Source organism: Felis catus, chromosome B3 (genome assembly GCF_018350175.1).
Source record: "Felis catus isolate Fca126 chromosome B3, F.catus_Fca126_mat1.0, whole genome shotgun sequence".
Taxonomy (NCBI): Eukaryota; Metazoa; Chordata; class Mammalia; order Carnivora; family Felidae; genus Felis; species Felis catus.
In genome coordinates this window covers 136,077,320-136,093,878 of record NC_058373.1, presented here as the reverse complement: position 1 = coordinate 136,093,878, position 16,559 = coordinate 136,077,320, and the positions used below count along the sequence as shown (strand labels likewise).

At 37.5% G+C, this 16,559-nt stretch overlaps 1 protein-coding gene across 8 annotated transcripts in view; it reads left to right on the top strand.

Moving 5' to 3' along the window:
• BTBD7 (BTB domain containing 7) overlaps positions 1-16,559 on the top strand; it is an 88,591-nt gene that overhangs the window by 31,188 nt on the left and 40,844 nt on the right. For 6 of the 8 annotated variants that reach the window (XM_023255978.2, XM_023255977.2, XM_045060431.1 and 3 more), the window contains exon 3: positions 459-1,538. In XM_023255978.2, the coding sequence (XP_023111746.1) occupies positions 459-1,538 (1,080 nt within the window). Of the gene's footprint in view, positions 1-458; positions 1,539-2,085; positions 2,125-5,733; positions 5,775-16,559 lie in introns of those variants that run through there. The other 2 variants (XM_023255981.2, XM_023255982.2) reach the window with 2 other exon arrangements.

Here is a 16,559-nt window from a genome sequence, read left to right as displayed (position 1 = left end):
TCTCCACTGTTGTGAAAATAATGAAATACATGCTTCCTGTGCCCTGGTCCATTTATTTTCCCCAGTGCAAAGCAGCCTTGGTGTAGTTAAGGAAAAAAAAAACAAAAACATTTCACAATTATATATAAGTAGTATTCTGAATTTACAAATCCAGTTAACTCTCATTTCCTAAGATTCCATCATTAAAATCTATGATATTTGGGTTTTGATAGCCAGAGAACCAAAAGCATGTTTTCAAGTAAAGAATAATCTGCTCTGTTAGTCTCTGTTCCTTATTTAATATGAAAATGAATGATTTGATCTTTTAAATTTCTTTATAGAAACAAAAGTCAACTTTATTTGAATGGTTCAGGAATGTCTTTAAAAATTTCTAGCGTGAAATATGTGTTAAAAGGAATATTGAAAATGAACGTTAAGAACAAAGAAATACATTTTCATTTGTTTGATTTCCTTTTTAGGGACATCATCCTATTCTCAGCAAGGCTATGGTTGTGAATCGAAATTATATAGCCTTGACCATGGCCATGAGAAACCACAAGACAAAAAAAAGAGAACCTCTGGCCTCGCCACCCTCAAAAAGAAGTTTATTAAGCGTCGAAAATCTAATAGGTCTGCCGATCATGCCAAGCAGATGCGAGAACTCCTCTCTGGGTGGGATGTTAGAGATGTTAATGCTTTAGTGGAGGAATATGAGGGAACTTCAGCCTTAAAGGAGCTTTCTCTACAAGCCAGTTTGGCTAGACCAGAAGCTCGGACATTACAGAAAGATATGGCCGATCTTTATGAGTACAAGTATTGTACTGATGTAGACTTAATATTTCAAGAAACTTGTTTTCCTGTTCATCGTGCCATTTTGGCAGCAAGGTGTCCATTTTTTAAAACGCTGCTTTCTTCTTCACCGGAGTATGGGGCAGAGATCATTATGGACATCAGTACGGCTGGTATAGATATGCCCATGTTTTCTGCTTTGCTACACTACCTTTATACAGGAGAGTTTGGAATGGAGGACTCAAGGTTTCAAAATGTTGATATTCTCGTCCAGCTTAGTGAAGAATTTGGAACACCAAATTCCCTTGATGTAGATATGCGTGGACTTTTTGATTACATGTGTTATTATGATGTCGTCCTTAGTTTTTCTTCAGACTCTGAACTGGTTGAAGCTTTTGGTGGAAATCAGAACTGTTTAGATGAAGAGCTCAAAGCTCACAAGGCTATTATTTCAGCACGGTCCCCATTTTTTCGGAATTTATTACAAAGGAGGATACGGACTGGTGAAGAAATCACAGACCGAACTTTGAGGACTCCCACAAGAATTATATTAGACGAGTCCATTATACCCAAAAAGTATGCGAAAGTTATATTACACTGTATGTATACTGATGTGGTGGACCTCTCCGGTTTGCACTGTAGCCCCTCTGTGGGGAGTCTCAGTGAAGTTCAGGCTCTCGTCGCAGGGAAGCCAAACATGACCAGGGCAGAAGAAGCCATGGAACTTTACCACATAGCACTGTTCTTGGAATTTAACATGCTTGCACAAGGTAAGAAATTCTAATTTTTAATTTTGATTTCTAGAATTACATATTTGTCTTCCACATTGAAAACACAGCCAGTATGTTCTATGATTTTACTGTTTGGGATATGAGGGGGTCAGTTTTTTCAAATGTATAGTTATGAAATTTGAGAAAGAATCGAAGGTTAGTATTAATGTGGCTGTTCATTTAGTGTTAAAACCAGGCATTCAAAACTAGTGACTAAGAGCAATAGATGAGACGTGAGGCTCTTTTTCTCTAATGTAAGACAATAGGTGTGGGAATGTATAATAACCACCTGCACTCCATCCACACCCAAGCTTTGAACTAGCCTCGTTTCCCAGATTTCATGGTTATTCTTGATCTAGGACTTCTTGGGTAACTTAGATTCTCATATTTATACTCAGTAAGTTATTGATGCCTAAATGTTTAGAAGAATGAATATTTATTCCAAAAATGAAGATACTCACATTTGGATACAATGTGTTTGAATCAAAGAATTAGGCAGGGTTTTTTTTTTTTTTAATTTTTAAATATTCTGTATCTTCTTTTCAAGCTCAACTTGTACATCAAGCAACAGCCTACAGTGTGTAAGGTCAGTGCTAGACTCCTGTGCCTTCTTCATTTAATTTAAACCTTTTAGGTTAGGATGGCACATTTTTTTGTTATAGGCAAATGAATACATGAAAGTAACATTAAAGAATTATAGATCCATCGGTAAACATTAGAATCTTAAAATTTCAGAGCTAGAAATCAGCCTTCCACACACAGCAAAGAGAATTTGCTGTCTTGAAAAGATGCATTCTTTGCTTTCTGTGACCATATATTAAAACAAGTTATATGACATGAAATTACTTGAGAAATTCAGCTAATGAGTATTTGCTAAAAGAACATTAGAAGTTACCAATTAGAAGAAAATGTTAATGGCTGGGGTAAAACACAGGAATTTAATGAAATAAGGAATAATGAAAGCTATGCACATTTTTCTAACTTGAAAATAAAATGTGTGTTGTGTGGCTCAATCAACAAATTAATGGGACTTAGAGAAATGAGATAAAAGCCTCAGTTAAACAACAACAAATTAGTTAATACAATGAGAGGAATTATACAGAAGAAAGCATTGATAAACCTGAGTGAAAAAAGTTGAGATTTCTGCTACATAAAGAATCTTTTAAATTATCTTTTTAGCAATAGTACTAATTTAGTCTTATTACCACAATCAAAATCGTTAAAATATTTTGTTAATTTAAAATAATCATTAAGTTAATAATAGTAGGCTATTTTGATGTCAGGCTAGGAAAGTGTGTTCTCAAAAATAACCTAGCAGCTTGACCTACCACTATTTTATTCTGTAAAACCAAATTTGTCAGAAAATGCGTCTACAGAAAAATTTGAAGGTTGAAACATTATTCAAAAGATATAATAACCTTTATTTTCTCAAATTGGTTTTATTTTTTGACATGTTTAAATAATAAGAAACTGAAGTGTATTATATACGCTTTGCTGTTTTTAAAAAACAGGAAAGCTGGGCTCCTGGGTGGCTCAGTCCATTGAGCATCTGACTCTTGATTTCCGCTCAGGTCATAATCTCATGGTTCATGAGATTGAGCCCCATGGCAGGTCAGCAAGGAGCCTGCTTGGGATTTTCTCTCTCCCTCTCTCTTTCTCTTTCTCTTTCTCTCTCCCCCCCCACCCCCGCCCCTCCTCTGCCCCTACCCTGCTCACTGTCTCTCTCTCAAAATAAGTGCGCTTTAAAAAATTTTTTTGTAAATGGGAAAGCATCCCTTAATACAGGTTTTTTGGGGGGTAGTTAAGTTTTAAATGAAAAGTAAAATTATGAGCCAGCTCTTAGATCTTAGGTAGTACTTCATCTAAGGTTCTTTTATGTTAAGTGAGTTTTTTTTTAATCATTTAGCTAGAAATTGTATTTTTTAGTACACTTAAAGATGTAAAACAACACTCCTTGTGCATGTCTTGGTTACTGTAAAAAAAAAAAAAAAAATATATATATATATATATATATATATATATATATATATATATATATATGTATATATTCCCTTAAACCTGGGTGTCAGGTTTCCTGTTTCCTTTTGTTATGCATAATACAGAGTTGAGGTTATTTGGTGTTTTGGTTTTTGCACTCCTTGTAGGCCTTATTTTTCTCCCATGCCCATGGTATTCAACCAATCCTATTAGTGCTTATAACAGACTATACCTTTAACACAGTTTTTACCTCATTTTTGTGGGAAGGAGAATATTTGGTTGCTTGGGGAGGAATTTTATACCATGAAGTTTAAGAGCTCAAGCTCTGGAACCAAACTGGATTTGAATCCTTCGCTATCATGTTTTAACTTGCTTGACCTCAGGGCAAGTCACCTGTCTAAGCCCCTATTTTCTCATTTATAAAATCAGAATAGTAACGTGTAAAGTAACATTATAAGGATTAAAAATATATAATATTAAGTGATTTGACTGGCACCTGATACATAGTTAGCATTCAGTAAATATTAGCTGCTAAATACTATTCATCAGAACATATTTCATTCATTACCATGTTCTTTTCTAAAGGTTTATGTTTAAAAATAATTTTATAATTATATTAAACATAATACTAATACTTTATAGATTTTTATTAGGTTATTACTGATTATAAGTTTTTCTTATAATTTTATCACTGGTGAGATGGGACATGCCACTTATCAAACTATTGTAAATGTCTGGCTGTTTGTCATTTTACAATTGGTTTTTCTCAGCAGGAGTTCTACAAGCAGATTAAGCCTGTGATACTCTGAGGCATCTATGGTATCTAATGAATTAGCATCTCTCAGATGCATCCAGCATGATTATATGATAGTTATGTACCATTTTGGAGAAAATTAAGAAAATAGTCACCCAAATCATCATCTGTGATCTGTGATTAAGACGAGGGCTTAACTTCCAGTTAAAAAAACACTGTGAGACTAGCCTGTTGGGCAACTTGAGGTTTGGAGTGTACTGTTCTCATCCTTGTGTCCCCTATGCCTGGGACATGGTGGGCATTCAGTAAATGACTTTAAATTAATGACGGTTACTTTTTATTCCAAATTAGATTTAACTTCAAAAGTTAAAGCCCAGTTTTAAAAGGAAACAAATTCTGTCAGGGGAGGCTAGGACCTTGAGACTAAATATGTCCTTCAAGATGGAGAGGTGATTTAATGGTTTCAAGAGCATCATAAAAAGAGGCAGTATAGGCAGACAGCCAGAGTGGTGTGGATAAAAGAGTAGGTTCCTGGCCTATACTGAGAATGTGTTTTATTCAGACAAATAGGCAGTCACTATTAGGGAGGTGGATTAACAGGTAATGGGGCCTCAAATTGCTGGCCTGGCATTTTAGGATTAGATTTAATTTCACCTGATATCCTACGTAGCAGATTAAACATAACTTTATCTCTGTCTCCTCCAAAGCCCTAATAGTATAGTAAAGAAGTAAACAAATATAAACCCTCAGAACAAAGATACCTGAGAGGAAAACAACAGAGGAAAAAGGAAATTGAAAATTTTGGAAGCTGGAAAGCAGATCATGACTGATTATTGGCTTACCAAAGAGGAGAGGTCTGTAACTCTAGATCCTATAGAGGAGTCTACTGAGGATAAGGGAGGCATTTCACAGGGGCTACTTAGTACTCTAGAAAGAAGGGATAAGCATGCTGAACTAGAAAGAGATTTGATTTTAAGTCTGAATACTGAATGGATGAACCCTTTCCCTCCACCATGGAATTCACCTTTATAGGTGGCGTGTGTCAGAAAGGAATGGGGTTTTGTTTTACTTCATAAAGTGAGCTGGTTTTCTGAGTATGCTGTATTAAATAGTCCATATTCTCTTCTGATTTGTGTGTTTTATTAAGTTCCCACATAAATATGGGTCAGTGCTTTCCATTTTGTCTCCATAGCCCATTTGTCTGTTTTTGCATCAGTATCACTTGTGCCAGGTGACAAATCCTAACCTGCCCTTCATTTCTCTTCTCTATCCCCACCCCTCCCCCCACCAAACACAATAAACCTGAGATTTATTTTTTGAAGAAATTGAACTAGAGAGATCTCAGATCTGGAAATAGCTATGAAAGGAAGGGTGGGGGTGTGGGGTAAAGCACAAAGTTGAAATCTGAATTTATGTAAAAGCCTACAAACTAAATGTCAAAATCACTCCTCTTCCCTGCTCTAGTCCAAGCCAGGCAGATAAAAGATTAAAAAAACTGGAGCTCTGGCACAAAAACAGACACTCAGATCAATGGAACAGAATAGAGAACCCAGAAATGGACCCACAAACGTATGGCCAACGAATCTTTGACAAAGCAGGAAAGAATATCCAATGGAATAAAGACAGTCTCTTCAGCAAGTGGTGCTGGGAAAACTGGACAGCAACATGCAGAAGAATGAACCTGGACCACTTTCTTACCCCATACACAAAAATAAACTCAAAGTGGATGAAAGACCTAAATGTAAGACAGGAAGCCATCAAAATCCTTGAGGAGAAAGCAGGCAAAAACCTCTTTGATCTTGGCCACAGGAACTTCTTACTCAACACATCTCCGGAGGCAAGGGAAACAAAAGCAAAAATGAACTACTGGGACCTCATCAAAATAAAAAGCTTCTGCACAGCGAAGGAAACAATCAGAAAAACTAAAAGGCAACCAACAGAATGGGAGAAGATATTTGCAAATGACATATCAGATAAAAGGTTAGTATCCAAAATCTATAAAGAACTTATCAAAAAACAGAGTCCAGTGAAGAAATGGGCAAAAGACATGAACAGACACTTATCCAAGGAAGACATCCAGATGGCCAACTGACACATGAAAAAATGCTCAACATCACTCATCATCAGGGAAATACAAATCGAAACCATACTGAGATACCACCTCACACCTGTCAGAATGACTAAAATTAACAACTTTGGCAACAACAGATGTTGGTGAGGATGTGGAGAAAGAGGATCTCTTTTGCACTGCTGGTGGGAGTGCAAACTGGTGCAGCCACTCTGGAAAACAGTATGGAGGCTCCTCAAAAAATTGAAAATAGAACTACCCTATGACCCAGCAATTACACTACTAGGTATTTATCCAGGGGATACAGGTGTGCTGCTTCAAAGGGACACATGCACCCCAATGTTTATAGCAGTACTATCAACAATAGCCAAAGTATGGGAAGAACCCAAATGTCCATCGATGGATGAATGGATAAAGAAGATGTGATACACACACACACACACACACACACACACACACACACACAATGGAGTATTACTCAACAATCAAAAAGAATGAAATCTTGCCATTTGCAACTACGTGGATGGAACTGGAGGGTATTATGCTAAGTGAAATTAGAGGAAGACAAAAATCATATGAGAACTTTAAGAGACAAAACAGATGAACATAAAGGAAGGCAAGCAAAAATAATATAAAAACCGGGAGGGGGACAAAAACAAAAGAGACTCTTAAGTATGGAGAACAAACAGGGTTACTGGAAGGGTTGTGGGAGGGGGAATGGGCTAAATGGGTAAGGGGTATTAAGGAATCTACTGAAATCATCGTTGCACTATATGCTAACTAACTTGGATGTAAATTTAAAAAACAAAAATTAAAAAATAAAAATAAATAAATAAAAACCACAAAAATAAAAAAACAAACCTTGGAGCTCTAGAAATAGTGAACAGCCCAAGAGCATATAGACTGGTGTGGGGACTGATGCGGGGAGTGCCATGATGAAGTTATGCTCAGGAACTACATGGTAAAAAACCAGTTTGCCTTCCAATTCTGCAAAGAAGAATAAGTCAGCAAGCCTGCTTTTGCAACAGAGTTTTCACACAGCTCTTTAGTGCTTCATTCTTAAATATGAAAACCCATTAAAGTTGAGGAAAACTTCCAAATTGACACACAGATGAGAACGAAGTATTAGAAGAAACCGTTGAAGAAAGCAGAAGAAAACTTCAACAGAAGCAAAATGCCCTTATATAGGGGTCCCTGGGTGGCTCAGTCAGTTAAGCGTCCAACTTTTGATCTCAGCTGGGTCTTAATCTCAGGATCAGGAGTTCAAGCCCTGTGTTGGGCTCTGTGCTGGGCATGAAGCCTATTTTAAAAAAAAGGAAAAAAAAGCCCTTTTATAAAAGCGTTCTGTTGAATCAATGAGACATAAATAGGATTCTGTAAGAGTAAAGACAGGAGCTGTTGGAAATAAGGTAGCAGAAATGAAAAACACATAAAAAGATTGAAAGGTAAAATTGAAGAAATCTAGAAAGTAGAACAACAAAGACGGACAAATAGAACTATAGTATTGGTCCAGGTGTAACAATTTAACAAGCAGTGGTTTTAGAAACATACGAGAGAAAATGGAAGAGAAGCCAGTGGTAATATAAGAAATACTGCTAAAGCTAAAGGAATTTCTGTATTAAAAAGTTTTATCCCTTTCTCCAGGGAACTCTAGAGAAAAAGAGAAGATTCTACAGTGTTGCAGAGAGAGAAAAATTAGGTTCCATACAAAGAAATAGGACTCTGAATACTGTTGAACTTTTCAATAGCAGCAGCTGAATGCTGCAATCCAGTGGCATAGTGCCTTTAAAAAGCTGATGGAAAATTATTTTCTACACAAAATTCTATATTTAGCCAAACTGTCAATCAAGTGAAAGGCTAGATGAAGGCATTTTTTTCAGTCTTGCTTCAGAAAATTTTTCTCCCCTGCAACCCTACTGAGGGAAGTTACTAAGGATGCATTCCACTAAATCATGAAGTGAACCAAGAACAAGTGTGGGACCCAGAAAATGGGGTCAAACACAGGAAATAAGAAAGGGAAATCCTAAGTACTAGCTGTATAGTAAGTCTAGTGGGCATCAAGTCTAGACTGGACTAGGAGGGTGAAAGTCTCCAGGAACATTAAATGACAAGTGGCATTAAAAGATTTCATGGGGGCAGGAGGGATTCCTGGGTGGCTGTCGGTTAAGCATCCGACTCCTGATTTCAGGTCAGGTCATGATCTCGTGGTTTGTGTGATCGAGCCCCACATCAGGCTCTGAGCTGACAGCACAGAGCCTGCTTGGGATTCTCTCTCCTTCCCTCTCTGCCCCTCCTCAACTCATGCATGAGGGTGTTCTCTCTCTCTCTCTCTCTCTCTCTCAAAATAAATCTTAAAAAATTTTCATGGACCTTTTGGTGCTTTTATGAAGAATTAACAATAGGTTTATAGAAAATGAAGCAAGTGGGAAAAGTAGAAAATAATACCTCCAAGAAAAATTTAAAATTGCATATGGAAGAAAATATAATTCTAGTTGCACAGCTTGGCTCAGCAGTAAGCAGTATTTAAATAGTCCTAATATGAACACTGAATATTGATTTAATAAAAATTATATAGAGAGGTAAATATCAGAAGAAACAACTTAAGAATTGACAGTAGTTAGTTGCCTCTGAGGAGCAGGACTGGGAGTGGAAAAGAGATAGGGCAGGGGGGGTTGTTTTTAGAGGAAGCTTTTTATTACCACTAGCTACAAGACTTTTTAAATTATGAGCATATGCTGCTTTGATTACAAAATTAATTTTTTTATGATATGACATCAGTGCTCAAAAGAACCAGAGAGACCTAGATAGGATAGGCCATAATCCTAAGGAACTGGGGGATTTGTCATACAAATCAGTAATGTTAACTAAAAAGATCGTGCTTATCATTTTAGGTTACAAAGGGTTTTTACTTTCTCTCATTTGGTTGTCCTGACAACCTGTCAGTATGGTGGGGCTCAGAGTTGAATAACTAGCCTTTTCTCCAGGTTGTCAGTGATAAGGTTGTGACTCATACCAGCTCTTCTGACCCTAAGCCCAGAAACCAGTTTCCAGGGATGAAAGTGGGAGGCCACTGTAGGCCTGTTTGTAGGAATGAAATAGACTAGTGATTGAAGCATCAACTCAGAGGAGTCTCAGCCATGAACCTGATTTGTGCTGAACCTCTTGGGTAAATGAGGGAAATGTGGGCCCAGCTAGGAGGTTTAAAAACTGAGCAGGGACCTGGGTAGGTCACCACTCAGACTTTGCTTCAGAGCACTTAGCTAAAGAACAGAGGGCTTTGTACTGAGTAGGCTGCTCTTTCCTGAATAATGTTTCTGTACCAATTATTTGACTTTTGGCTGCCAGCATAAAGACCTTCTTCCTAGTTTTGAGAAATTCCTCATTATACAGGTCTTGATAGAAGGCAGAGCACACCTCCCAGTGTAAAAACCTAAAAGGTTAAATGCTTGCTTTCTCAGCCTTCTCACTGGTTAATGTTTAAGCACATTACCTGGGCTTTTTGAATAGGAGCTCATAGCACAAAGAAGCAAGGACTATAGAAGGGTGTCTGGCTGGCTCAGTTGGTAGAGCATGCAATGTCTTGATGTCAGGGTTGTGAGTTTGAGCCCCTCACTGGGTGTGGAGATTACTTTAATTAATTAATTTAATTAGTGGCACCTGCGTGGCTCAGTCAGCCATGATTTTGGCTAAAGTCATGATTTCAGGGTCATGATCTTAGGATCTTAGGTATGGAGGCTGCTTAAGATTCTCTCTCTCCCTCTCTCTTTGTCCCTCCCCCATTCACACATGCGTATACTCTCTCTCTCTCAAACAAAATTAATAAATGCATTTAAAAACATTATTTAAAGGCAAGGGCTATAGAGAATTCTTTCTGTAAGCAGGGTGAGAGCCACAACATCCAGTGGAAAAGAGAGAGGTCAGTGGCAGTGATGCCGATGATGGCATCCACTGTCTCTACACAGAGCAGGAGCTGTAGTGGCCCGGGGCCCAGAGCGACACGGACTACTCACTGGGCTCTTTCCCTGATGTAGTCCTCAGTGCACAGCCTTTGTTCTTGTTTGTTTTCCGTGTCTGGTCTTCAACTTTCCCAGAAACTATGGGCTAAAGTATCCTTTCAAATAAAGTCCTTTTCTGTTGAAGCCAACTAGAGTTGTTTTCTGTGGTTATAGCTTGGAAGCCTGGTTGATAACAGTACATATATTAAAAAGACCAGTGTATAAAATTCCAAAATAGGTGGCTAGATTAGAAGAGCCTCAAAAAAAGGATCAGGTGTTCGATCACTGCTTTCACAATGATTTTAGCATGCACTGTGTAAACACCTCTGAAAACATGAGCACCTTGGTGAGAATATATATTGATTTATAATTTTCTGAAAAAAATTAGAAAATTCACTCTTTAGAGGAACTATAGGTTTTCTCATGAATTTTAACAACCCATGGCCTACCATAAGAAGGGGGTATATGATGTTTCCTTATTATAAAGACTCTTGACCTCAGAACAAAATACCCCAGATTATCACCAACATGTACATGCATGCATATTCCAGCTCAGGATATTTTACAGTAGTGTACTTTCAATTGCAGATTTTATTTTTTTAGCTTGATCAAAACTGTATTTTTCAGTCTTTGGAATATGCAATTTACTTATAACAACTCCAAAGTGGACCCTGTAATGCATTGCCCATATTTTTAGTTACAATGTATGTGATTATATTTTTTTTTAATTAAAAATCTAACAGAGAAACAGCTGAAAGCAATGACCTAATTTTTCCCTTAGCAACTTGGTCAGATTTCAAGAGTGTGTGACTTGAAACAAATGCAAAGCAGTAAAGACTGTCTCCATTCACTGAGCCATTCCTCCCTCTTCCTGTCCTCTCCATTGTCCCCATGTTAACACTCTTCTTGTGTCTCAGTTCAATTGAACTGGCAGTTCATTTTACTTCTGTCTATAATTATTTCCTCTTCAGCAAGTTAGTCTGAATCTACTTCCTAGAGAATAATGGAGCTAAGTTAAAGACCATTATCAACAGATCAGAATAGTAAATGGAGATTTCAGTTAACTATGCAATATAGATGAAGAATTAATCTCAGTTTCAGGAATGCAGTTCAGGTGACTCTCAAGTTCTGTATCTGTAATCATAAGGACACTTAGCACTTAAATTCTTTACTTAAAATTATGAGTAGAGTTCTAAAGCATAATTTATTGCATTTTTTTATTTTAAAACTTAAACCATTTTTCATGTAGACTACAAACTCTCCACCTCTGCCCCTCTGCTCACACTTTTCTTTGTCTTAGAATACCTTTGCCTTTGACCAGTAAATGTCCACGTTCTACCCTACTCTTTAAGACCAAATTCACATGCTACTTCCTTTGTTTCCTCTCAGGCATTCCAAATTAAAAGTATTTTCTACTTCCTGCAAACTTCCAAAAACACTTTCTTTATGTTTCTTTTAGGTTTTTACATCTTCTAACTTATTTTGGAATTGTCTTTGTACATGTGTCATTTCCTCTATCAACTAGTGTATTATATACCCCCTAAAGACAGGGGCAAAATCTTAGTCCTCTTGAATCACCCAAAGAACCTAGCACAGTGCTTTTTTGCTGTTAGTGGACTCTGAGTTACATATTTTGAATTATCTTTTTTTTTTTAAGTTTATTTATTTTGAGAGAGAGCGTGCGTGCATGCGCACATGTAGGGAAGGGGCAGAGAAAGAGGAAGAGAGGGTCTCAGGCAGGCTTGGCAATGTCATCAGAGCCTGGTGTGGGGCTCAGACTCACAAACCGTGAGATCGTGACCTGTGCCAAAGTCGGATACGCAACCCACTGAGCCACTCAGGTGTGCCAAATTATCTTTAATACCTATGAAAAGTGAGTAACTTTTTCTTTTTAAAAGGGGGGGAGGGTATGTAATAAATGTTTGACTGTAGAAGTTACAAATAAAATTAAAACACTCTAGGAGATAAATATGAAGCAGTATTTATTTTTATTTTTTTAAGTTTATTTATTTTGAAGAGAGTGAGTGAGCAGGGGAAGGGCAGAGAGAGAGGGAGAGAGAGGATCCCAAACAGGCTCCGCACTGCCACAGCCCTACATGGAGCTCAAACTCATGAACTGGGAGATCGTGACCTGAGCTGAAATCAACAGTCAGATGCTTAACCAACTGAGCCACAGGTGCCCTTGAAGCATTATTTTTAAAATTAAGTTTAGAGTTGGTCTAAATACTGTAGAATTCTGTACCATTAAACTCAGTTTTAAGTTAAATTTCAAATAAAGTTGTCTTATCAACTTTTTATTTTGTTGTCCACTGTTATGTAAATAAGATGTCAGTTGAATTTAAAATATTCTTGGAGGGCTCCTGGGTGGCTCAGTCAGTCAGGTAAGCATCCAACTTCGGCTCAAGCCATGATCTCACTGTTCAGGAGTTCAAGCCCTACGTTGGGCTCTGTGCTGACAGCTCACCCTGGAGCCTGCTTTGAATTCTGTCTGTCTGTCTGTCTCTCTCTCTCTCTCTCTCTCTCTCTCTGCCCCTCCCCCACTCATACTCGGTCCCTCTCTCAAAAATAAACAAACATTAAAAATTTTTGGTTTTAATAATCTTGGAAGCCATTCAAGGCTATTAATCTTTTGAAGCCAGAAAATTTAATCTGAGGACAGTTAGAAGCCTTTTCTCAGCAATAAACAAAACTTTTCTATGCATACTAAAATCCCAAGGATGCCACAGTCAAAGGAAATGGTGAAACAGCGGAAGACTTGCTTGTTTTGGTTTGGTTTGTTTTTCTTCCCCAACACAAAATTTTTTTATTATAGTCAAGATCTGAGAGATTTAATTTGAACTTTACAGACATTAATATAATCAGACAAAAGATGAAATGCTGTACTCAGGTCATTATGGATATGAATACAAAACTTTGAGCAACATGGGGACAAGGAAGAACTGCGCATTTATTATTTAAAGTGTATATTGAACTCTAGACACCACGAGAATAGCGGAAAGCATCTGCAATGATGCCACCCAGTACAGTGTATTCTGAAGTAGAGACTTGATTTCAAGTTAGCATTTTTTGAACAACATTGCTATGCAAGGTGCAATACCAACGAGAAGAGAATTAAAAGGAGCCGTGTTTGAATGTCACTATGTACCTAGTGTCACAATGGGCACTTATATCTTTTCGTCTTCACAACAGTCCTGTGAAGCTCAGAGAATGGGTCTCTCATGTGCTCAGGTTCAGAGATAAATAACAGTACCCAAATTAAATGGTATTTTTAAATATGAAGTCTGGGGTTAGATCTGTGCTCCAGTCCTGGGTCTGTCACATGCTAACCATATAAATTCTTCCCGGTTTCTCAACTCGAGCTTGTCTCTTTCTCTCCATTGAAGTGTGGGCATCAAGCACTATGCCTGACAGTTGGGAGGGTCTTAACAAATGTTTTTAAAACTGACTTACATTAACTCTTTGGTAGATAATTTCTAAAGATAGAGCTGAGTTGTTTTCCTTATGCATCATTCGACAGCGTGGTTCCAAGTTTCCAAAGTCTAAAAAAAAATTTACCAGATTCAGACTTTTTTTCAACACGGATACATAGGATTACAATTGTAGGGAACATTCAACATTAGATGGCAAAACAAGGCCATAAAAAAATGGTCCACAGAGCTTTCCCATGGTGGTAAACTGCTTGGTGTAAAGTGGCCTTTTCTGAAAGCCCCAACTTATTTTTATTTTTCTGATTCTGCAGTAGTCAAATTTTGGCCACTCCTCTTCTGTTGCCAAGGAATACAAAAATGTAATGCAACCCAAGATGCAGGTTATTTGGGGGAAGACATTAGTGATTGAGGAAAGAAAATGATAGAAGGAAGAACCTCAGCATTGTACAAATATCCTGGCTTTTCAAATTCAGTATTGAGGTACAGGGTTGAAGTTTCTGCCTTAAAAACAAATATTATACTTACCTCCTAAAATATCTAGAGTAGAAGGACTTTGACCAGACACAGGCGTTTTAGAAATGGTGGGAAGAAACTATTCCAAGAATTAAGATGGATTAGTAATGGCATTATTTAGCTATTACTGTGTGGAATACTTCACTTAATCTTTATGGTAACCTGTATGGTAGCTACCATCGCTGTTCCCATTGTAGAGATGCAGGAACAATTGTGTTGTTTCTTCCCCAAGGCCACTTCTGCTGATCAAATCTGCTTTATAGATACATGAATGTGTGTTTCTATTTCACGTGCATATCTTGTTCTGTAGTGTAAATAAATAGTAGCACACTATACATATTATTGTCTTGCCTTTTTCACACTTAAGCTTTGGAAAAACGGTGTCAATACATGTAGAGTCACTTTATGTTAATGTATTTTTTTTGTTTCTAAAAATATAAGAATTGGGGCACCTGGATGGCTCAGGCAGTTGAGTGTCCAACTCTTGATTTCGGCTCAGGTCATGATCTCAGTTTGTGGGATTGAGCCCTGCGTAGGACTCTGCACTTACAGAGCCTGCTTGGGATTCTCTCCCTTTCTCTCAAATAAATAATTAAAAAAAAAAAAAAAGATTCACTCTCTCCCTCAGCCATGCACACACGTGCATGTGCTTTCTCTCAAAAAAATTTAAAAAAAATATATGATGTACTGACGTTTGGATATTCAGATAATACAAATAATACAAAAAGTGTTTAAGAACCGTTCAGTCTCACTTCCCAGTGAAAAATACTGCTAACAAATAGCGCCTTTTTATAAATATCTTGTAACGACTGAATCTTACTTTGGAGTATGTATAACTGACCAGAAAGTTCTTGCCTTCAACTATTTTTTCATATATTTAGATGAAACGAAATACCAGTTTCTATTACAAGTTAACATGGGGTGGCCGCACTATGTCTCCACGAAGGGAATGACTTTGATTTATAGAAAGACTTTGAGTTCAACATAAGAGACTCTTAAAAACTGAGAACAAACTGAGGGTTGATGGGGGTGGGAGGGAGGGGAGGGTGGGTGATGGGTATTGAGGAGGGCACCTTTTGGGATGAGCACTGGGTGTTGTATGGAAACCAATTTGACAATAAACTTCATATATTGGGAAAAAAAAAAGACTTTGAGCTCTGTTTTGGTTATCTTCGCTATAACATTTTCGTATACCTCATACGTAGCATTGATAACGTCTGTAAAACTTCTGATATGTGCTTTACATGTCATGGCATTTGAAAGTGAAATATCCACACATCGGAAAGTTGTGCCAAAACCCCCAAAACACAGTTTGCACACCTGTACATCTTTGTTTCTAACCATATTCATCTTCAATCATAGTAGAGTTAGGCCTTTTCCAGAATGGGTTGGTTTTAATACCGTTTCCACTGTCAGTGTGTTTCTTCCTGATGGAAGCTTACATTAAAGAACAATACTGAATTTTGACACTGATTCACTAAAATACTTCTAGAAGATCCATAGGTATCACATTGGTTCTCTAAACCTGTTGATGTCTGAGCTGTATCTAATTATGAGAGGTTCAGAAATTTTTCTAAGCTAAACTGAGATTAGTTTTTGTTATTCTAATGCATCATCTTAACTTCTAGATTGATAGTTTTTGTTTATAAGTGTAAGCAGTAAATAAAAATATAAAGTATCTAAAGTCTTCAGTGTCGTGAGCCCTACTTCTAAACTACATTTTGATGTCAGATTTTTAGAGATACTAAGTTAAATAGAAGTGGATGCATACAATGTTGTAAATCTGATCATTGTAATATGTCTGTAATCCTGAGAGAATAGCAGCGGCCTGAGTCTGCAGCAGATATAGATGAAAATGGTACATTATGGAGGAGAAGGAAGAAAATAACCTGTCAATTCAAACAGACCTTGGTATAGAATTAGCACTATGACTCCTATACTTTATTTATTTAGCAGACTTACTGTATGCCAGACCCCAAGATTGAAGTAGTGAGTCTTGTAATAAGTACCCAAACTGTGTAAGTGCTCAAGTAGAGCAAAGCACTGTATGAGAGGGGAACACACAGGAAGAAGAGCCCCAGACCTCAGTATAGGAAGTTAGGGAAGGGAGGTCTGGAGAATGAATGGGAGTTAAATAAATAAAGGTTGGAGATAAAGGTTAGGCAGAAGGAAAGCAGGTGGAAAGGCCCAGAGATAAATGAGAGCAAGGCACTTTGGGTTGGGATAGGGGGTGCAGAGACAAGAGTGGTGTGGTGAGAAATGAGGCTACAGAGACAAGTAGGGCTC